This window comes from Bos grunniens, chromosome 5, assembly GCF_055505025.1.
Source record: "Bos grunniens cultivar Pamir isolate PY7600 chromosome 5, Bosgru_T2T1.0, whole genome shotgun sequence".
Taxonomy (NCBI): Eukaryota; Metazoa; Chordata; class Mammalia; order Artiodactyla; family Bovidae; genus Bos; species Bos grunniens.
The window spans coordinates 100,916,237-100,940,064 of record NC_141169.1 but is presented as its reverse complement, the minus strand read 5'-3'; the positions used below and the strand labels follow the sequence as shown (position 1 = coordinate 100,940,064).

Below are 23,828 nucleotides of genomic sequence, written 5' to 3'. Positions count from 1 at the left end.
AATAAGGAAAGAAGAATGGGAACTAGACAATCAAGAGCAAAAGCAAATACAGGAATACCTTTTTCAAATGTGGGGCAAACACACATTTAGCATGACTGAACAATTAGTGAGACATAGTAATAGTATTCAATCTGAAATTTATGCTAAGAATGTTGTCTTTTGAATTGCTTAGTGGATAAAATTTTTATCACATTATTATTGCATAATGATTAATTTCAGTGAAGTGACTGCAAATCTTTCCCTGCATCTCAGTGAACTCCGGGAGTTGGTGATGGACAGGGAGGCCTGGCGTGCTGCGATTCATGGGGGTCGCAAAGAGTCGGACATGACTGAGCAACTGAACTGAACTGAACTGAATGTGATAAATAAATGCATTTTAAAAATTCACTCTTAAAATCAACCAGTGGTAAAATCATGAAATAATTATGGCTATGGTGCATAGGCATGCTATTCATAATATTGAAATATTAGCAGGATAAAAGGAAAGGATCAATACAGAGATTAAGAGACAGGGGGAGGGAAGACAGAAGAAATCGGAGGAAGTGAACTATAAGGAACTACTGTATAACGTAGAGAACTCTGCTCAATGTTATTGGCAGCCTGGATGGGAGAGAAGTTTGGAGGCAAATGGATACATGTATATGTATGGCTGAGTCCCTTTGTGGACCACCTGAAACCATCACAACATTGTTATTTGGCTACACTCTAGTACAAAATTAAATGTTGTATTTTTTTTTTTTAAGAGACACATGGCTGTGACAATAAGAAATAAAGGTTTGTATGAGGGGGTTTCCCTGGTGGCTCAGCTGGTAAAGAATCTGCCTGCAAGGCAGGAGACCCAGGTTCAATCCCTGGGTGGGGAAGATCTCCTAGAGAAGGAAATGGCTACCCACTTTAGTATTCTTGCCTGGAGAATTCCACGGACAGAGGAGCTTGGTGGGCTACAATCCATGGGGTCACAAATAGTCGGACACGACTGAGTGACTTTCACTCACATGAGGGGGTCAGGGAAAAGAATTGAGAGAGTGAATTCTTGAAAAAAAAGAATTCATTTATCAAAACAAAAGCCAGTAGACAACTTCTAAAGTTATAAATCTATATAGCATAAGACAAATATTAAAGCTACAATCACCATAAAAAATATAGACAAATTATTAAAAACAATTGCCATTGAGGAGCAAAATAGTCTTTTGAGGGGAGATGTTTTTATTGGCTAATCAGCTGTTCTGGTCTATTTTGTTTTAAACATATTCCTTTGAAAAAATGAAAATAATAGCAACTGTGTATATTCACATCTATTGAGCAAGTTTGTCTCCATTTCATAATTTGCCTTCATTCTGACCTTGTCCTAGTAGATTTCATTGCTGTAGATTCTGCCCTCAATTTAAAATCCACTGATTAGCATATTAAACTTTCTGCAGTAATATATAGATAGAAATGAATTTTATATTTGTTTTATTCCTATATATATCAATTTAATCTCTAAGAATTAAACTTTGCAATTAAAATAATTAGTAGATATTTATAAAAACAATATAAATGTATTCATTTCAGTTCAGTTGCTCAGCTATGTCCAACTCTTTGCAACCCCATGGACTGCAGCATGCCAGGCCTCCCTGTCCATCACTAACTCCCGGAGTTTTACTCAAACTCATGTCCACTGAGTCGGTGATGCCATCCAACAATCTCATCCTCTGTTGTCCCCTTCTCCTCCTGCCCTCAATCTTTCCCATCATCAGGGTCTTTTTAGATGAGTCAATTCTTCACATCAGGTGGCCAGAGTATTGAAGTTTCAGCTTCAACATCAGTCCTTCTAATGTATACTCAGGACTGATTTCCTTTAGGATGGACTGGTTGGATCTCCTTGCAGTCCAAGGGACTCTCAAGAGTCTTCTCCAACACCACAGTTCAAAAGCATCAATTCTTCAGCACTCAGCTTTCTTTATAGTCCAACTCTCACATCCATACATGACTACTGGAAAAACCATAGCTTTGACAAGACAGACCTTTGTTGGCAATGTCTCTGCTTTTTTTTTTTTTTTCTTCAAGCTTTAATTTTATTTTATTTTTAAACTTTACATAATTATATTAGTTTTGCCAAATATCAAAATGAATCCATCACAGGTATACATGTGCTCCCCATCCTGAACCCTCCTCCCTCCCCCTCCCCATACCATCCCTCTGGGTCGTCCCAGTGCACTAGCCCCAAGCATCCAGTATCGTGCATTGAACCTGGACTGGCATCTCATTTCATACATGATATTTTACATGTTTCAATGCCATTCTCCCAAATCTTCCCACCCTCTCCCTCTCCCACAGAGTCCATAAGACTATTCCATACATCAGTGTCACTTTTGCTGTCTCGTACCCAGGGTTATTGTTATCATCTTTCTAAATTCCATATATATGCATTAGTATAGTGTATTGATGTTTTTCCTTCTGGCTTACTTCACTCTGTATAATAGGCTCCAGTTTCATCCACCTCATTAGGACTGATTCAAATGTATTCTTTTTAATGGCTGAGTAATACTCCATTGTGTATATGTACCACAGCTTTCTTATCCATTCATCTGCTGATGGACATCTAGGTTGTTTCCATGTCCTGGCTATTATAAACAGTGCTGCGATGAACATTGGGGTACACGTGTCTCTTTCCCTTCTGATTTCCTCAGTGTGTATGCCCAGCAGTGGGATTGCTGGATCGTAAGGCAGTATGTCTCTGCTTTTGAATATGCTGTCTAAGTTGGTCATAACTTTTCTTCCAAGGAACAAGTGTCTTTTAATTTCATGGCTGCAATCACCATCTTCAGTGATTTTGGAGCCCCCCAAAAATAAAGTCTGCCACTGTTTCCACTGTTTCCTCATCTATTTGCCATGAAGTGATGGGACCAGATGCCATGATCTTAGTTATCTGATTGTTGAGTTTTAAGCCAACTTTTTCACTTTCCTCTTTCACTTCATCAAGAAACTCTTTAGTTCTTCTTCCCTTTCTGCTATAAGGGTGGTGTCATCTGCATAAACTGAGGTTGATATTTCTCCTGGCAATATTGATTCCAGCTTGTGCTTCCTCCACCCCAGGGTTTCTCATGATGTACTCTGTATATAAGTTAAATAAGCAGGGTGACAATATACAGCCTTGACATACTTTCCCGATTTGGAAATCGGAATAAATGTATTACTCATTTCAATAACGTTTGAACACAAACATAATATTGTTTAGAAATGTTTTCTTTAAAGACACTAGTACATTCTATAATTTGTTCAGGTATGTTTACATAATACTGAGACAATTTTAAGCAGTTTATATTATTATTTGTAGATATATAAACTAAGAAAATTCTTGTTCATAAAACTAAAAAGATGAAATAAAAAGATTCATTCTAACAATGCCATTCAGCTATTTGGATTTCTTCTGCATTACCTTCTAAGGTTACATAATTATTTAATGGCAAATATCACTTAATTACCCAATACGTTGATTAAATCTCCCAATTTTGGTGAAAGAATTAGAAACCATGAGAACTGCAAACATAGTTTGCTTCCTACTTTTGTTTAAAAAGTAACATATCAGATACTAGATTCATTTGTAATTGTATCAGAAGCTAACTTAGAAAAGTACCCTATAATATATGACTTACTCTGTGGGAACATTGTGTTAAAAATTAACTTCTTAAAAACCATTATAATTGTAGTATAGTTAGCCCTCAGTATCCTCACCTTCAACATCCAAAAATTCAACCAAATAAGATAAAATACATTCAGAAAAAAAAAAAAAAAAATTCCAGGAAGTTCCAAAAAGGAACACAAATTTGCTGCATTAGCAACTGTTTACCTAACATTTACTTTGTACCAAGGATTATATGTAATCTAGAGATGAATTGGGCTTCCCTTATAGCTCATTTGGTAAAGAATCTGCCTGCAATGCAGGAGACCCGGGTTCAATTGCTGGGTAGGGAAGATCCCTGGAGAAGGAAATGGCAACCCCCTTCAGTATTCCTGCCTGGAGAATCCCGTGGACAGAGGAGCCTGGCAGGCTACAGTCCATGGGGTCGCAAGAGCTGGACGTGACTTACCGACTAAAGAGAGAGAGAGAGAGAGCCATTTTCTCAAGTTTTGGGGGGAAAGTACTGCTGCTGGTGCTGCTGCTAAGTCACTTCAGTCGTGTCCGACTCTGTGTGAACCCATAGACGGCAGCCCACCAGGATCCCCCATCCCTGGGATTCTCCAGGAAAGAACACTGGAGTGGGGTGCCATTTCCTTCTCCGGGGAAAGTACTATATACTATATAAAGTTAAAAATTTATCTCTATGACAACTCTAACATATTTTTTCACTTAGAGACTACTTCTTTAACCCAATATACACATAATATATTTAAATATCAAAACCCTATTAATGTCACTGTACTCCATGAATGTGTTTTTAAAACAAAATGTTTTTATTGTATTAAGTATGTCTGTGTCAATAAAGGATAGGCACATGGTGCAATGAATTTATAAAAATATTTTTCATAATCCTGTTGGCAAAATCAGTAACCATTATCAAATCATCCAATCTGACTTACTCAGTGTCAAAAAATACCTTATTCTTAGTCATGTTAACAGATAATACACATTTTTAAGATGCATTAAAACCACTAAAAATATATTATGAGCTGCATTTATTACATCAAAACACTTAAATCACATTTAAAATAATGTAGACCTAATAAAATTAATTTATACACTTTTGTGTTATAAAGGCAAGGTAATCAATCAATATGCTATTCTCATTGCTTCTTATTTTAATCATGCAAGGCATAATGTCGATAAGATTCCAAGATATAAATGAAGTAAAGTGAAAGTCACTCAGTCGTGTCCGACTCTTTGTGACCCCATGGACTATACAGTCCATAGAATTCTCCAGGCCAGAATATTGGAGTGGGTATCCTTTCCCTTCTCCAGGGGATCTTCCCAACCCAAGGATCAAACCCAGGTCTCCCGCATTGCAGGCAGATTCTTTACCAACTGAGCTCTCAGGGAAGCCCAAATATAAATGAGGTACAGTATAAAACAAAAGGCACTGCATTTTATCAAATAGTTGTGTGCATGTTTATATATATATATGTGTATACACATGCACGAATCAAGTTCATGGTCAAATTTTCCAACATATATAACGAAATAGCCAAAAAAATGTATATATTGTCCTATTGTAATCTACTCTATTAAACAACCAGCATATAATATCTCTATTAATGGAAGTTAAAAATTATTAAATACTTTATAAAATAAAATGAGGCTTGGCTATAACTGGAAAAGATAGATTATGATAGAATTTGACTCATATTTTACACAGACAAGTTATTTTTAAAAATCAAATGAAAGTTTAACCTTGAGTTTTATTAATTGACTTTAAAAATTGGCAAATTTGGAAAAAGCTTCAGTCGACAGAAAGAGAATCATTTATTAATTACCTACTAAGTTTTGGATATTCAGAGGTGATTTTCCAACTTACAACATATCCTTGAGAGAGGAATTCAGAGTAGTTAAAACATCTTGTTAACATTTATGTAGTAAAACTAAACATTTTAATGCTTAATTTTAGCTCTACTCTCTTGGAACTTTTCCTTGAGGAAATAGTATAATTAAACACAATTTGGCATTATTCCTAACTCACTATCACGTGTCTCATTTCAGAATAGCCCACAAGTGTCAAGAGATTTCATAAATAAACAAAACTTCACTTTGCCATTTGGGCAAAAGCAAAAGTCATTCCTTGGTTACTTTCCATGTAGCAATATGTACTTTATCTTGGGGGGAAAATATGGGGCAAAAAATTGCAAAAAAAAATTGGCAAACAATTCCCACCAAAACACAGTATCTCAAAACTTGGGACATTCTTTCCCAAGTGAAAATGTATTAATTCACAACATGGGTATAGGATAAATTAATAAATTATTCCCCATGAATAGACCCTTTCTCTTCAACTGTCTCAAAGTACTACAAAAGTATTGTAGAAATAGAATTTGAAAGTGTCTCAGAGAACAGAATCTCCTTACATATAGTTGGTTTTTACATTGGCCAGATCATTGGCTTTCTGATCCAACTTATCCCCTGCATCCTGTTCTCATTCTAGTATTTGACATATGAGAACTATTTCAACAAAATAGTTTGTTAAAGAGGCAATTCAATCAATTGCCATGCTTCATTTGAAATGAAGCACATTAATTTGACAGTATATAGTATACCTGAGCACATCTGTCAACTAATTTGGCCTGATTGACATTCTACAGCACCGATGATGAATAGGCAAATGTATTGAAACATAATGAAAAACATATTGAAAAAGACAAGTTGGAAAACTTAATCTCTACCTGACTTAAAAAAACTAGCATATGTAAGACAGTGTGATGTTTTTGTCAAATAAATAATTCAGTGAAAAATACTGAAGTCCAAAATAGATTGTTATGTATGTGGTCGACTGATTATTTTCACTAAGATACGAAGGTGATTCAGTGAAGACAGCATGTTAATTTCTAAAGCTGGCTATCACTATGGGAAAAAAATGAATTTTTATCCATGCTTTGCACCATAGAAAATAGCTAACAACAAAAAAAAACAGCCCCACAACAAAATCTCACAATAGGCCACAGACTTAAAGGTAAAATCTGAAAACAACATAAAGGAGAAATCTTTACAATTTGGGGGCAAAAAATATTTTCTAGCTACAACAACAAAGTGAAGTGAAAGTGTGGTTGTTCAGTCATGTCTGACTCTTTGTGAGTCCATGAACTGTAGCCCACCCGGCTCCTCTGTCCTTGGAATTCTCTAGGCAAGAATACTGGAGTGGATTGCCATTCCCTTCTCCAGGGGATCTTCCCAACCCAGGGGTCAAACACAGGTCTCCTGCAATGCAGGCAGATTCTTTACCATCTGAGCCACCAGGGAAGCCCATAACAGCAAAAACATGGTCCAAAAATAACAAAATAAATAAAAAGCTAGACAATGAAAATGAAGAACTTCCACAAATCAAACACTAGGAAAAAAATATTTGCCATTCACGTAATTGATATAACATGTCTGATATTCAGACTATATCTCTCAACAGGAACTCTCAACACTAAAAATAAAGTATTACAAAATAGGCCAAAGATTGACACTGACACTATCAGAGAAGTTATACAAATGTCAAATAAGCACAAGAAAAGATAGCCAGCAAGGGACACCCCTACATAACTATTAGAATGTAAAAAAAAAAAAAAGAAAAGAAAGAAACAGAAAGACGTATATCAGTCTTGCTGAAGATACCAAACAAACAAAACTCTTTTTTCCCCAATTTTATTAGGATATAATTGACACATGGCATTGTGGAAGCTTAAGGTATACAGTATAATGATTTGACTCACATATATTATGAAATGATTAGTGCAGGAAATTTAGTTATCCATCATATCATATAGATACGAAAAAAGGAAAACAATTGCTTGTGAGGAGAACTCTTGGAATTTGCTCCATTAACAACTTTCAATTGTACCACACAGCAGTATTAACTATAGTCATTGTGTTGTACATTAGATCCTCAGGACAATAACTATATGGTATAACTGGAAGTTTTTACTTTCTGACCACCTCATTCTATATCCTCTCTTCTTGGACTCTTGATCTGGGCTTGTGGATGTATACCTATCCTGGTATCAAGTCAAAACTATTTTTATTATTGTGGCTTTAGAGTAAGTCTTGTTATTGAAGACTGTAATTTCTGCAAATATTCTTCTTTTTCAATATTATGTTGGCTGTTCTAAATCTTATGCATTTCTGTATTAATCTTACTATTAGCACATCACTTTTTAAAAATCCCTCTGAAAAATTCAGGGATTGTATTGAATCTAGAGGCAAATTTAGGAAAGTTGACATCCCCCAAATATGAACTTTTCTAATCCAAGTATGTAGTTATCTCTCCACTTATTGAGGTTTTCTTTAATTTTGTCAGCAACCCCTACAGTCTTGATTTCCAGGGAAGCAGATTCTGACGTCAAGATTAGTATGATGGAGGTTTATCAGGGACATCCTTGGTGTGTCCACTTGTGGAAAAAAACAGAAGAAAGCAGAATTGGAGAGAGGGAAATTGGAGCTCTGAGGCTGGAATAGAGCTTCTGAGTTTTCCCCGATTAGGCCAAGGCATCAAGGCCTTCACATCTCCACATCGCAGAAACGAGCTGCTCTGGGAAGGGAATATAACCTTGACTGAGTTCATTCCCTTCAACAGAGGCAAGGGCTCACACTTGATAGCTGGATGCTGATAGCTCTCCCAGCAGCTAGGAGAATAAGCCCTTCAGTCCTGATGAGAAATCTGTACATCATGTCATAGGGTCCAGTACAATTTAACTTTCTTCAGCCTAGATGTATTTCTTCATGGAAATGAAGCAAGTTGAGGTTAAAGGTATGTCTCTTCTCTTGGAATAAATTGTAAGTGGAAGGTGTGTGGCATTAATTCTAGCTCCCGACCCTGCAGCTGAGCTCAGAGTCACAACTGACACTCATTGTCTCTCTCTCCTATTTTTAAAGAAAAATTTTCAACTATTTATTTTATATTGGAGTATAGCTGATTAACAATGTTATGATAGTTTCAGGTGAACAGCAAAGGGACTTGGCTACTCTTCTCACTCTCCACACATCTGCTGATCTTAGTCACCTTCGCCTACCAGGGGTTTGAACCCATCATACCATTCTCAAGCTGAGACTGCAGAATTTGCCTTTATACCATCAAAATAGAGGATGGATAATAAATATGTCCTCAAATGGCATAACTGGATGCCAAATGTCTTTCTTTCTGTTCCCCTATGGTGTAAAAACAGCCCCGTCTTCTGTTGGACAGAGTAAATAGCTCATCCCGATTCATCTAAAGAGATGTTGTGCTCCTTGGTGGAAGCTTTTGTTCTTTACAGACAAGATTTTCTTAAACCCAGAGTTACTCTGACAGAAGGCATGCATCTCCCAAGTTAGTTACTGGAAATGATGGTAAGAAGGGTCACTCCTGCCTCTCCCTTTGGTTTCCAGACCCATGTATTCTATCTGTTGAAGACACAGTACCATATAAAGGTTATTGGTTTAAAGGATACATTATAACTTGGAAGATGGCATCATGTTGTAGTATTAACTCTTGAGATGGATCTCCAACTGTGCTTTCAATGGACCTTTAGCCTTCCATTTCTCTGTCTGACTTGAATCTGTGTGTTGATTCTGTTTTTATGTAACTAGTGGATCCCATGGTCAATCCTCCATTCCCTTATCTGAATGCTAGAGAGCATCAGACATGATGTTATGTAAGGTCCTATTCCAGTTTGTGGATATTGGTTCTGGATGAACCCTATGGACAGGACAAGAATTCCATACCCAAATATGCATCTATTCCTGTCAAAGCTCTTTCCATTGTGAAATGGGTATATATTAGCTAATTTGGCAGCAAACAGCTTATAGTTTTCTTTAAGGCATGACAGTGGAGTCCTGGCCCTTGCTATGCTGTTATTACCAGTTACTGGATTTACAGATCTTTAGAAGGAAGTGTAACTTTAGGTGAGGTATTAGGATCACACTGCATATAATATTTACATATAGAGATTTTCCACATTTTAATCTTTATTATTACTATGTTTTTGGATGCTATTATTAAGGGTATTGCTTTTGTAAATTTTATTTTGCACTACTTATTGCTAATATATAGAATTATGATGATGTGCATGAATTGGGAATATACTATATATAATTTATCACTGAGCTTGCTAAATTAATAGTTTATAAATTATATTGGTCTATGTAAATAATTAAATGATCTACAAATAAAATCTTATTTCTGTCTCTTTTTTAATATTTTTAATCTCTTTCTTGCTTTATTTCACTTTCAGGCCCTCCAATAGACAGCAGAAGTTGTTGAATAAAATAACCGATAATTTTTATATTCTTCCAGGATTCAGAAGAAAAACTTTCACTCTTTTACTAGAAATATGTTAAGCTTAGGGGTTTCTGTTGCTGCTTTTGTTAGTTTTTGTTTTTTGTTTTTTTTTCTTTAATGTTAACATTCTTTATCAGATTAGAGATATCTTCTGCTTCTAGTTTTTTAAGAGATTTGGTGTTGAACTTTATCTAACATTTTTTCTACATCTATTGAAATGGCACTGTATTCTCTCTTTTATTTTTTTTCCTCAAAAGTAAGTAAATCAACCTGTATTGTCCTAATTGGTCGTGATGGTATTATCTTCTTTGTATATTCCAAGATTTCATTTTCATTGATTTTCTGTAAAGTTTATATTTACCTTATTTCTGGAGAAGCAAGAAAAATTAGTTTCTGTTTTCTGTGTGTTCTCAGTGGTGTCTGATTTTTTGTGACCCCATGGACTGCAGCCCATCAGGCTCCTCTGTCCAGTGGAATTATCCAGGCAAGAATACTGGCGTGGGTTGCCATTTCCTCCATCTGTTTTCTGTATTCTCACCCAAAATACTGTATTTATGTTCAGCAGTATCTGGATTGAGTGAATGAAACATAAAATATAACTATGACGTTAGGCTCCATTCACTCAGCAAATGAAGAAAAAGAAGAAAGTTTGAAAATGTAAATTGTTAGGAGGGAGGCAGAAATGTAGTCGTACTGTATCTTTATTCTATAGATGTGGTCAATAAGATGTATGGTCCCCAAAGTGTCCTTTAAGTGCAAGATAATACTTGGAACAAAATAATTGCACTAACTATTTTCTTCCATCCAATATTTCACTCATTAGTATACTCTCAGTCTTCACTGGTTGGGCAAGCTTCTCACATATAATATTTTTAGTTTCAGTGCACTTAATATAATAAAAGGTTGCATAATATACATATCCACAATACATCTGATCATTTATGACACTTGTATTTCTTGTAAACCTGAAAGAGAAAATAAAGAATTACACTTGGCAAGTCAAACATTTGAAACACAGTCCCAGAAAAAAAAATCACTTTTCCAACATATCACTTCTCCTATGGTCTGTGTTGTCTAAAATGAATTTTAATTATTATTTAGAATGGCAAGTGTCCAAGTTACTTATTTTTATGGACAAATGCGCAATGCCACACACTGCCTGATTTCTCTCAGGCTTTTCTAGTTTCTCACAGCTGGAGTATTTGTTGTCCTTTTCTTCCAGACCTAGCACCTCCCTTCCACAGCAACTAGTATGAATAAAGTAATGCAATTCCATTAGATTCTTCAGGAAAACTGGACAAGTAATAAATTTTGAGGCTGTCCTCCTCAAATATTTTTCATAATCACCAAAATCAGAAATTAACCTCATCTGTGATACCTGAAGCTCAGCATCATCTCCAAGTGACATTTCCCTCAGCCATTTTCCAGAAATTTTATGATGAAGCCCTGAATGACTGCCAGGTCCTAACACAAGATGACTGTTGAGAGACTAGAGATCAAAGACAAACTTGTAAACTGAATACATTATCTTCGGGAAAAAAATGTAGCATCACCACTTGGATTAATAACTAACGATTATTAATAAATAAGTTCCTCCAATAACTTTAATTTTCTATTTGAAGTAGCATAACACAGATTATATTAATCCCAGCTCATTTCCAGGAACAAATCCCAAAATAACATCAAAGATTAAAAAAAAATTACATATATTATATGTACATGATACATATAAAAGTGTATTATATACATATACTAGGGTATATTTCTATTTCTATATTATTTCTTGTGATTTGAAATAGCCACTGCATTTTCCATCCCATTATAGTTTACTTTCCCATTAGCAATAATTACAAATAAACACAAGGAAACTCTAGCTTTTGAAACAAGATTACATCTATACTGTCCCTTTATGCTCACACTACCTTTACTTCTAGAATTTCACTCCAAATGAGACCTTTAGAATATACATCTTTCTCTCCTTTGTGCAAATCGTATCCCCTGTTCAGAGGAGGGCATGGCAACCCAGTCCAGTATTCTTGCCTGAAGAATTCCCATGGATGGAGGAGCCTGGCGGGCTATAGTCCATGGGATCACAAAGAGTTGGACAGGACTGAGCAACTAAGCATATCCCCTGTTCTGTGCTATTATTGCAGACCGACAAAGATGGAGCTGCAGTATCTTTATGACCCATATTCCTACCATACTATTTCTATCTGATGGAAAAAAACAAGCAGGACACAACAAAACAATAATCAAAACACAACCAAAGATTCTATTTGCTGCCTTGCCCAACGTCATGTATATGGAGGAATCTCGGGGTTTAGATTCAGAGTGTCAGCACCCCAGCACATATGTATGGAGCTCACTCCAGCTTCATGTGTCCTCAACAAACAAATCTGTACAAAATTGTGAGATTGTAAGGGTATCCAGTGGGCTTCCCCGATGGCTCAGTGATAAAGAATCCACCTGCCATGCAGGTGACCTGGGTTCAATGCCTGAGTTGGGAAAATCCCCTGGAGTAGTGCATGGGAACCCACTCCAGTATCCTTGCCTGGGAAATCCAGGAGCCTGGCAGACTACGGTCCATGGGGTCACAAAGAGTCAGACACAACTTAGCAACTAAACAACATCTAGCAGTTTGAGGCTGTTGTTTCTTTCTTTAGTTGAATCCTGCCTGCTTCCTAAATTTAAGGAATTATAAAACACAAATGAATTTTGGCATTCTTTTTATATACGCCTTGACCCCACCCCATTATAAGCAGAACAAATACAACATATGAGTCCATTTATACTGGCATATTTATAACCAATTTCTTACTATGTTGTACAACAAAATATTTTTTTATATCATGCCCATGTTCAGTTTATTCTCTTTACCAGAAGTGCTCTTCTAGTCAATCTCTAAATTTTTTATTAAAAAATGTCCACTTCAAATTTCAGTTATAACATAAATTTCAAAGATAAAATCTATTTTTTGTTATTCTGAGTATTATTACTGAAGCATTTACACATTTTATTCTTTTCATCTGTTGAATTAATTTGTCTGTGCATCCTCTTTCACTTGTTTTAGAATCCTAGCATTGCACAATTTTAAGTACATATTCAAGCCCAGTGAATTGTGTTGGCTTCTATAGTTTTCTTAGATAAAAGCATTATTCACAGAAATCCTTCCTTATTTGGCTTGTAGTTGTCAAGATAATGGGAAGCCCTTTGCAATAATTTTCTCATTATTAAACACATCATAGAAGTCTGATGGAAAGGGTTCTTTGAGGATACAATTTCAGTAGAAGCTACAGTGCCCCTGAGAAAATTCACCTTTACTGAAACCAGCTATTAAAATTCAACAAGAATAAAGACTTACCAGTTGAGGGGGAAAATTGTATCCAAGTTTCCGTATTTTGTGTTATCTTTCCTGGGAGATAATCTCAACCAATAGTTATTTAACTTCAGAGATTTTATAAATTCCTATAGGAAACAAAGGTGGCTTTTAAAATCATTGTCTCCCTTTTCTGTAAATTACCTCACAGTGTAATTTCTTACAAATTACTATGTCAAGGTGACATCTTTGACACTTTTCTACTATTTTCTATGCCATCAAAAAAAAACTGAGACAGAGTGCCCCTTACTGAGAGATGTCTTTCAACATTTATATCTCAGTTATTATCTGGGGGTGAAGAGATGGTTCATCGTCAAAAAACCCAAGTTAAGAGAAACATGAGTATGAGAAAAATGTAATAAGGTCAGAGGAGAATGGTTATAGACTAGAATTCAAATCCAGTTCAGAGATATGTAGCCAAAGTAATAGTTTTTTTTTTTTTCTTTTCTTTTCTTATATGCCAGTCATTTGGTAAGCAAATAACTATGAATGGATCATTTGAAAATAATAAGACTAGGCAGAAACTAGATTGATTTCCCCCCTTTTATAAAGAAGAAAAAGAATTCTGACAGTAAGGAAGCTGAGACTTTTGAAAAAAATATATTTTTGTTTTAAAATAAATATGGGATTACTATCTGAAAAACCACAAATGCCAATGAATGAGTAAACTCTAGAGAGTTGTTGTTGTTGTTATTGTTTATTTGCTAAGTAATGCCCTACACTTTTGCGACTCCACAGACTATAGCCCACCAGTTTCCTCTGTCCATGGAGTTCTCCAGGCAAGAATGAATACTGGAGTGGATTGCCATTTCCTACTCTAGGGGATCTTTTCCACCCAGGGGTCAAACCCACATCTGCATTGGCAGGTGGAGTCTTTACTGCTGAGCCACCAGGGAAGTCCAAAATGTGTGTGTGTGTGTGTGTTAGTCGCTCAGTTGTGTCCAGCTCTTTGAGACCCCATGAACTATAGCCCACCAGACTCCTCTTTCCATGGGATTCTTTATATTCTCCAAAATATAGAGATATAATTTAAATATTAGAAAAAAATAAGATAAATAAATAACTAAATCTTTCAGAGAATTCCCTTTTCCTGGGACCCAGGAACTCAGTGCAATATATCTGCTTGGCACTTGCCTTTGCCATCTCTCTTTTATTTATTTATTTGGCCCTGATGTGCCACACAACTTGTGGAATCTTAGTTCCCCAACCAAGGATTGAACCTGGGACCATAGCAGTGAAGGAGCCAAGTCTTTAAACTACTGGACCTCCAGGGGATTCCCGTTTGCCACCTAATCTTAATTCTTTTGTTCAGTTGCTCAGTCACATCTGACTCTTTGTGATCCCATGGACTGCAGCACACCAGGCCTTCCTGTCCTTTGCTATCTCCCAGAGTTTGTTTAAACTCATGTCCATCAAGTAGGTGATGCCATCCAACCATCTCATCCTGTCTTTCCCTTCTTCTCCTGCCTTCAATCTTTCCCAGCATCAGGGTCTTTTCTAATGAGTCGGCTCTTTGCATCAGGTGGCCAAAGTATTGGAGCTTCCACCTCAGCATCAATCCTTCCAATGAATATTCAGGGTTGGTTTCCTTGAGGTTTGACTTGTTGGATCACCTTGCAGTCCAAGCGACTCTCAAGTCTTCAACACCACAGTTCGAAAGCATCATTATTCTAGTATATGTAGCCTTTTCCTCTTAGTTAAAAAAATGCAAATGCAAAAGGGTGGAAACGGTGAACCTCCTTCTGTGTGATTTTACAGAATTGGTAAAACTCAGAAATAATTACAAATCTTCTGTTTTTAGATAAATGCTCAAACCTATGTCCTGAGAATTGATTCTAAAGTTCTAGTTTGGAAATATTCACAGACCTAAAGATTCTGGGGACTCCACATCTACCATCTGCCCATCAGCCTCTGAGAATCCACTGATGCTAAGGTGCTAAGCTAAAGTTTCACATGGCCTGTCTTGACTCGGTATCGTGATATGAGTATACTAAGTTCCGTTCAACTCATACCCCAACTAAAATAAGCCAGATTCATGTCTGGACTAATACAAATCTTCCCCAACATGTCTTCCCCCTCTATTCTATGTTGGGGAAAGTGACTTCTTCCCTTACAGGCAGAGATCCATGTGATCTTACCAACACACTTTTGCTTTTAATCGTCAACAGGCTGGCATTGTAGTCAGAACAAATCTCATCACTCTTTTGCCATGTTTCCTGACGTTGGTAGGCATGTAGAAGGTAGCATTTGTCATCATGCCACATCCACTCCTCTGGACAAGGTTTACATTTGTGCTCTGGAAGAAGAGCATACTTTCGTTTGGTTGTGTAGATATCTTCATAATTCTTATTATTCCCATTGTCCTCTCAGTTAAAAAAAATAAAGCATATTTACTTGTCTTTCTTCTTCTAACACCAAAAGTGAAGAAAATAAATCTTGTATTCCAGGCTCCCATATACAACCACAATGTGTCCGAAACATAATTTGAACACATTTGAAATTAAACACTTGGATTTCAGTCTATTTTCCAGTCTCAGGAGCCCTGATTAGCAACTAATTAATCTTCTTCTTTCACTTTGTCATTTTGTGTATTTCTACATGGCAATAAAGGCCAATCACAAGACATACTGCCTTTTCCAACTAGAGCATTTCCAGCTCTTTGACTTTTTGAATATTCGGGAGACTTCTTAAGATGACAATATGTTTTAGTTATAATAACTATAGAAACTGTTAGAGATATTAAAAGACTAATGCCTCCCAATTCCAAAGGTAAGACTAAACTTGAATTTTTTTTTCTATTAACTCTCATCAAACATTGAGTGACATTTAGGAACAAGGTCATCTATAAAAAGGTGATATATCTTCTATTGCTCTTCTTTTTAAAAAACATAAAGAGGTGATCTGATTTCCCTGGTGGTCCAATGTTTAAGAATCCAACTTCAAATGCTGGAGACGTGGGTTCAATTCCTGGTCCTGGAAGATTCCATATGCCATGGAGCAGCTAAGCCCATGCACCAACTACTGAAGCCCAGGCTCCACAATAAGAAGCCACTGCAGTGAGAAGCCTATGCACCACAACTAGAGTCTAGCCCCTGTTTGTCACAACTAGAGAAAGACTGCACACAGCAGCAAAGACTCAGTGTAGCCAAAAATCATATAGTGCTCAGATGTGCCTTATGCATGCTCAGCTGTGTCTGACTTTTTGCAACCCCATGGACTGTAGCCTGCCAGGCTCTTCTGTCCATGGGATTTTCCCCACAAGAATGCTGGAGTGGGTTGCCATTTTCTTTTCAGGGGATCTTCTCTACCCAGGGATGGAATTCACACTTCCTGCATTGCAGGTGGATTCTTTGCCACTGAACCCCACAGGAAAATAAATTAAAGAGGTGATCTATCCTTTCCTCTCTATATTCTATTGACTTCCGTGCCCAAAATAGTAGTGGTAAACGTCAGAATATAGAAACTGCAGACCATCTTATTCAGTAAGTATCATCTCCTGATAATTTGGGAATTATAGTTATTTTTCTGTTTTTCTTCTAACTGCACAGAAACATCAATGGGTCTTCAATCACCCACATTTAATTCTTTCTTCCAAATAATAGTTTCCTGGGAAAGGCTGCTAGCTTTTGGTGAAGTGATCAAGTGACTCCAAGGTTTAGTTCATTGTCTAATAAATAATTCAGAAAGAAATAATGGATTACCTTTGTTTTTTGTATATAACTCACGACATAATTTGGTGGCTATTTCTTCAAGTTTGATAGAAAGGTTCCTGATTTTCTGGGAACTATTTGTGTTCTGCATGAGTTGTAGAGACAGATTTCTTTGAAGTTCTTCTTTGAAATTTTGTAGCTTATTCAATTTTTCCATGCCTGTCTTCAAAGTTTTTAAATCTGATATGTGAATGTCACATTTGAAGAAAAGAGAAATGATAAAAACAAAACAAACAAACAAAAAAAAAACTGCAGTCTCTCAGTACAACCATCATCTCCTTTCCGCTGAATTAAGAACATTAAATGTCTAGGGAAGCAGTTATTTCACAGAAGTAAGGGAAAGAGACTGAATGCATATGACCCTATTTAGAGGACAAGAATAGAGGCGCAGATATAGAGAACAGACTTGTGGGCACACCTGGGGAAGGAAAGGGTGGGATGAATTGAGAGAGTAGCATTGAAACATATACATTCCCATATGTAAAATAAACAGGTATTTACATATAAGTGCTATATATAACATGGGGAACTCAACCGATGCTCTGTGCTAACCTAGAGGGGAGGGATGAGGCATTGGAAGGGAGGTTCAAGACGGAGGGGATACATGCATACATATAGCTGATTAACCCTGTTGTATAGCAGAAACCAACATAATATTGTAAAACAAGTATCCTCCAATTAAAAATAAAATTTTACATTTAAAAAATTTTTAATTGTAAAATTTTAGAAAGAGAGTAAGTACCGTGTTGTAACTGCCTAGTTTTAAGTCCCTTTGTGGACATATCATCTATTCCAAGGCTTCGATTTAAAGAGCAAAACTCACTTCTAAGTGTTTTCCCTGGCAGTAAAAACATAGGGAATACATACATATGGCTCCAAAGACTCCCAGGCCAATCAGCAGCAGAAGGCACAGAAGAGTCAGAGCCAAGGCTCCTTGACGCCATACGTGGGAAGGAACAGGTGGGTCTGTGGGAAGCAAAATTAGTAAAGACACTTAGAACGGTGTACATTTTAATTCGATTCATGTGTTCATTTATGTTGTCTTTATTTCTTTCCTCATAGGTCTGTGGTAAAGGAATGTGTTTTGCTAGAAACTCAAAGGCATTTAAAAATAACTTTTTAAAGACCAAGTAAGTCAAGAAGAAGTCAAAAAACATTGTGTTAATTGTTTTGCATGCAAACTGGTTTTCAAAGCAGAAGCTTGGGATTGATAGGCTGATTCAAGAAACAGAAGCAAAAATGGGGATGAAAAACCAGTGAGAAGGTACTGACCTAAAGGGGAAAGAAAGGGCTTCCCAGGTGGCCAAATGGTAAAAACTCTGCCTGCCGAGCAGGAGATGCGTGAGGAGTCATGATTCAATCCCTGGGTTGAGACAATCCCCTGGAGAAGGAAATGGCAGCCCACTCCAGTATACTTGCCTGGGAAATACCATGGTCAGAGGAGCCTGGTGGCTACAGTCCACGGGGTCAAAAAAGAGTCAGACATGACTGAGTGACTAAACAACAACAAAGGGGAAAGGAAATCCAAAATAGGACCATATGTACATGTATTTCTGATTCACTTTGCTTTACACCTGAAACTAACACCACAGTGGAAGCAATTTCACTCCAATAAAAATAAATAGTAAATCTATGAAAAAGAGAAAGAAAAAGAAGTGAGAAGACCAATTAATCTGAAAAAGATATATCTTGTCTGTACAAAATTGGGGAAACTGAGCAGCAAGCGGCTAACAGCAAGGTCAATTTAAGCATTCCTTCCTTGAGTTGACAAATGTGGGGTATCAGAGAAAATAATTTCCTTTGTCTATGTTTTCCCCAGAAAATACTGAGAGTTTGGCTGTGGAACATACATGAGAAAGTGTCCCTGTAATGTCCTGGGTGTTTTCCCATCAGCCAGTTCTTAGGTCAGACTGAATAGTTTCCTCAGAATTTTTTCATGCTTTGAGCAGCAAACTTTGATTGAATATTTCTTTTTTGTTGAACTGTGAACATTTGTTGAAAAGATCATTTCCCTATTAAAAAAAAACTCAAGAAATTATAAACTTCATATTATAAATTAATTGCTATTAAATTACTATGTGATTTAAATAATCATTACTTGTATAAATGGATACTAGATATTTCTTGAAAATATAATTCAGAGATAACATAACCTTACTATACTTCCTATACTGTACCTATGTCCTTCATATCACAGTTGGTGATACCATGATACTGTGAAATAGAGAGAGAATTGAAAATGAAATGTGAAACAATGTTTTTACACCTTGGACAATAGTTAACAGTGAAAGGATTACATAGTCAAGATCATTTCTAAGGTCAGAAACATGACTTCAAGTGCTATTATTTTTACACGCTTTTTCTAATTTATTTATATATTCAGTTAATCAATAGTTATTGAATATATCTGTACACTGGACAGTAGTCTGGATACTAACAATACAAAAGTGAGCAAGACATACCAGCCCCTGCTTTCACAGGAGACAAATTTTAATTATGAGAGAGCTGAGAGATATCTCTAACTGTTAAATGGTATGCATAGGTTTGAAACTGAGCTATATTATAAAGAGCATTTAGTTCAGAACTTATGGCCACTGGGAATGAAAAATCAGTGCAAAGAAATTGCAGATAGCAAGGACACCTAATTCAAAGACTCTAATTTGGAGAAAAGTTTTACCTGTTTGAAAAAAAAAACAGAAAAGATTCAGAGTGGCTAAAGAATTGTGGCCAAGGTGAGAAATGATGTTCAGTTCAGTTCAGTTGCCCAGTCGTGTCCGACTCTCTGTGACCCCATGAATCGCAGCATGCCAGGCCTCCCTGTCCATCACCAACTCCCGGAGTTCACTCAAACTCATGTCCATTGAGTCGGTGATGCTATCTAGCCATCTCATCCTCTGTCGTCCCCTTCTCCTCCTACCCCCAATCCCTCCCAGCATCAGAGTCTTTTCCAATGAGTCAACTCTTCGCATGAGATGGCCAAAGTACTGGAGTTTCAGCTTTAGCATCATTCCTTCCAAAGAACACCCAGGACTGATCTCCTTTAGATTGGACTGGTTGGATCTCCTTGCAGTCCAAGGGACTCTCAAGAGTCTTCTCCAACACCACAGTTCAAAAGCATCAGTTCTTCAGCACTCAGCTTTCTTCACAGTCCAACTCTCACATCCATACATGACCACTGGAAAAACCATAGCCTTGACTAGCCGGACCTTTGTTGGCAAAGTAATGTCTCTGCTTTTGAATATACTATCTAGGTTGGTCATAACTTTCCTTCCAAGGAGTAAGCATCTTTTAATTTCATGGCTGCAGTCACCATCTGCAGTGATTTTGGAGCCCCCCAAAATAAAGCCTGACACTGTTTCCAAGAGAAATGATATTAGAAGTGGTCAAAGGAGAAGTCAGGAGACAGATTAGAGCAGAGATGTGACTGTCACAATGGGTCAGGGATGAGGTCATCCATGACTGAAACAAGGATAATCCTCATGGAACACTGAGAGCAGAAACCTAGTAGAGTTAGATGAGAAGAGAGAGAGGGATAACTAGGAGTCTGTGACCAAAGACAATGGGTTCAACAAGTTGAGTTGTGGAAGGAGATGAAGAAATGGAGGGAAAATGGAGAGACTTAAGTGGTCAAGTGAGGATTATTTTTTGTTAAAATAGGGGTAGTATATGGCAACCCACTCCAGTACTCTTGTCTGGACAATCCCATGGACAGAGGAGCCAGGTGGGCTACAGTTCAGGGGTTGCAAAGAGTTGGAGACAGCTTAGTGACTAAATCACCATGGCCACCAAAAAGTATGTTGCTGTACCAGAAAGGGGTAATGAACTAAAGGAAGGAGAGAGAATAATAAAGCAAGAGAGAAAGTTGAAAATTGTTGAAGAAATGTGTTTGAGAAGGATACTTGGATTGAAATTTAGAACCAAATGAAAAGATTTGGTTTTTGATGAGTGAAACAGGATATTGTAAATATCATCTAGAAGTGAAACAGAGAGTATGAGTCAAAATAAAGCAGAATAGAAATTTTTGTAGTAGAAAGAAAAGGGATAGAATGAAATAGAAGCAAAGCTTGTCAAATGAAATGGACATCTCCAGTGGGTTAGCGATAAAGAATCTGCTTGCAATGCAGGAGACACAGGAGATATGGGTTCAACTCCTGGGTCAGGAAGATTCCCTGGAGAAGGAAATGGCAACCCACTTAACTCTTCTTACCTGGGAAAATCCCATGAACAGAGGAGCCTGGTGGGTTACAGCCCATAGAGTTGCACAGAGGCTACAAAGTTGGACAATACTGAACACACATATACATATATTGGCAAATGAGAGTAAGCTGGGTTTGAGAGTTTGTGCATTTTTATGTGGCAATGTTCAGCTGCTCAGATGGGGCACAAAGTGGGTAGATATTTAAGAACTGGAATTTTTCAAGGAAAAAGCACAAGGAGGGAGCATATGAGACTAAGGGATAGATGTTAAATAATACAAAGTTTATATTATACAGTATAAACTTTAAGCTGAATAATGAGAAACTTAGACAAAATTGAGAAAGCCAACAAGACATGGATTCAAGATTTTTTTGGAGTCAAAGAATTTCTGAAGTGGAAATTTAGAATAAGGACAATTAGTAGGACAGAAAATGAGATAGAATGTGATGAGATATGTTAAGAGCAATTATGGTATATTAAGTTCATGATATGTTCTATTCCTCTCAAACCATATAAAAGGAGAAATACCAACAAGGAAGTTGGCAGAAAGTATTGTAAAATCCTTAACTTCCTGTCCTTAAAAAAAAAGTTTGTATTAGAGGAAAAGGCCACAGAATTAAGGTGTTATCCCTTCTCAGGATTTACAATGCTAATGATAAATGGACCCAAGATTCAACAATGAAAATGCTGTTCACAATAAAGTTAGAACTTCAAAGAATGCTACATTTTGGGGAGAGGGAGAACACTTAAAGACTATATGAGAAGTTTTCTATTGGTTCTCTCCTAATTTCACTGCTTCTACCAACTTTTCGTGTTATCCATATCTACTGTTTAATTTATGCACACTGATTTTAAGTTTGCATATTCTGGGACAGATTTCATCCAAAAGACAAAAAGCCAGGAGGTAGAAGCTACATACAATTGGAGAAATACATAATTGTGAATAAGATGGAAATTACAGTATAGAAAGTAAACACAAGTAGTCCATTTATCTCATAAATAAATTAGGATTAAAAAATATCAAACTTCCTGGCACAGGATGGATTTGAATGTGTCTCTTCTGATATTTCTTTATCTCTTTTCTTCCTTTAATACTTGATGTATCCTTTCATTTAATTTAACCCCTTCTATTATTTTACTAAATTGGGAAAAGATCTCCAAAAGAAGTAGAAACATTTTTAGAGATTAATATAGGCTCAGTTTGGTAAAAAAAAAAAAATTCAAATGAAATCCTCTAAAGTTCCTCTCTGTCTCTCTCTCTGTCTCTCTGGTATCTTGTGCCCCAAACACACACACATACACACTAGCATTTATTTAGAAAAAGAAGGTACAAAGCCTTGACTTTCTTGGACAGCACATGTTCATTGTTCCATAGTTTCCTTTCATGGGGGAAAAATGTTTCACAATCCAGTCATATGAAAATATTATCCTATCATAATTATCTTGATTATGATATGAAAAAAAAAACCCAGAAAATTTGTAAAAGATTAAGTGTCCAGTACCTTGATCATTGCCTTAAAAAAACTTTACAGTCATTTTGTATGGACATTTTTGGTAGTTTGGATAAAATTAAGATGCTTAATTAAAAATTCAAATAGAGAAATCATTGCCAATTCACTAACATCCAAGCGGAACCTACTCTTAACGCTTCTGCCACTTTGTACACCCTGACCACCTTACAACACATCTATAGCTCAAAATCTTACCTTCTTTCTCAAATTTGTCAAACTTCTGGATATTTTCTGTCTGACTGGAGTCCTGGAATTTTAGATCTGCATAAGTAACTTCTTCAGACATTGATGTTATGCAAAGAAAGCCCAACAAACTGGAAAAAAGGAGAGGACAAAGTAATAGAGTTGGATGATAAACAGCTATGATTTCGATCTCTGTTTATAAGCCAAAGTTTAAACATATCTTTAAACTTCTGTTTTTTAAATCCACAGTACCAGTCACTCACAGCTCCGGAAATGAGCTGCTATACATGACCTCAGAGAAGAACAGAGAGCATTTTTCTTCCTCTTGTCTCTTCCCTTTCTCATTTCTCTGAATCTACGGACCACAGAAAGCGTTTTTTAAAATTGTGTTTGGGTATTATTAGTATTGTGCAATGGGGCACAAATTAACATGGTGCAAATATAACATGGAGTTTCTTGGAGAAAATCTCTCAAGGAAAAAAAATAACAGAAAGGACATGGCCCTCAAACTCTCACTAGTGTACAGCAGTGACTTGGCATAGATATTCTGTATGTGTCTTGGCAGAGGTCTTGATAGAGAGATTTGCTTAGCTGGGAGATCACACATGCACAGAGAGAGGGAGAGCAAAGCCCCACCCCAGGACTTCCCTGGTAGTCCAGTGGTTAAGAATCCACCTTCCAACACAGGGGACATGGGTTCAATACCTGGTTGGAGAACTAAAATCCCACATTCGTTTGGTTGCCAAAGTCATGTCTGACTCTTTTGCAACCCCACAAACTGTAGCCTGCCAAGCTCCTCTGTCCATGGGAATTTTCCAGGCAGGAATATTGAAGTGGATTGCCATTTCTTCCTCCAGGGGCTCTAACCTGCGTCTCCTGTATTGCAGGTGGATTCTTTACCATTGAGCCACCCATTCCACAT

At 36.8% G+C, this 23,828-nt stretch overlaps 1 protein-coding gene across 5 annotated transcripts; it reads right to left on the bottom strand.

Annotated features, from left to right (window-relative positions):
* Positions 1-10,612: 10,612 nt before the first annotated feature.
* CLEC12A (C-type lectin domain family 12 member A) lies at positions 10,613-23,153 on the bottom strand. 5 transcript variants are annotated; one of them, XM_086404197.1, is made up of 6 exons: positions 22,919-23,153; positions 17,883-17,981; positions 17,007-17,195; positions 15,444-15,601; positions 13,291-13,394; positions 10,613-10,894 (listed from the first exon to the last, which is right to left on the bottom strand). In XM_086404197.1, the coding sequence occupies exons 1-6, from the start codon at positions 23,007-23,009 to the stop codon at positions 10,720-10,722; spliced, it is 816 nt and encodes a 271-aa protein (XP_086260323.1). In that variant the 5' UTR covers positions 23,010-23,153; the 3' UTR covers positions 10,613-10,719. The 5 variants fall into 5 exon arrangements, with proteins under 5 accessions (XP_086260323.1, XP_086260325.1, XP_086260324.1 ...); XM_086404199.1 differs by having other exon boundaries at positions 17,007-17,178; positions 22,919-23,151; XM_086404198.1 differs by having other exon boundaries at positions 17,007-17,174; positions 22,919-23,151.
* Positions 23,154-23,828: the final 675 nt, after the last annotated feature.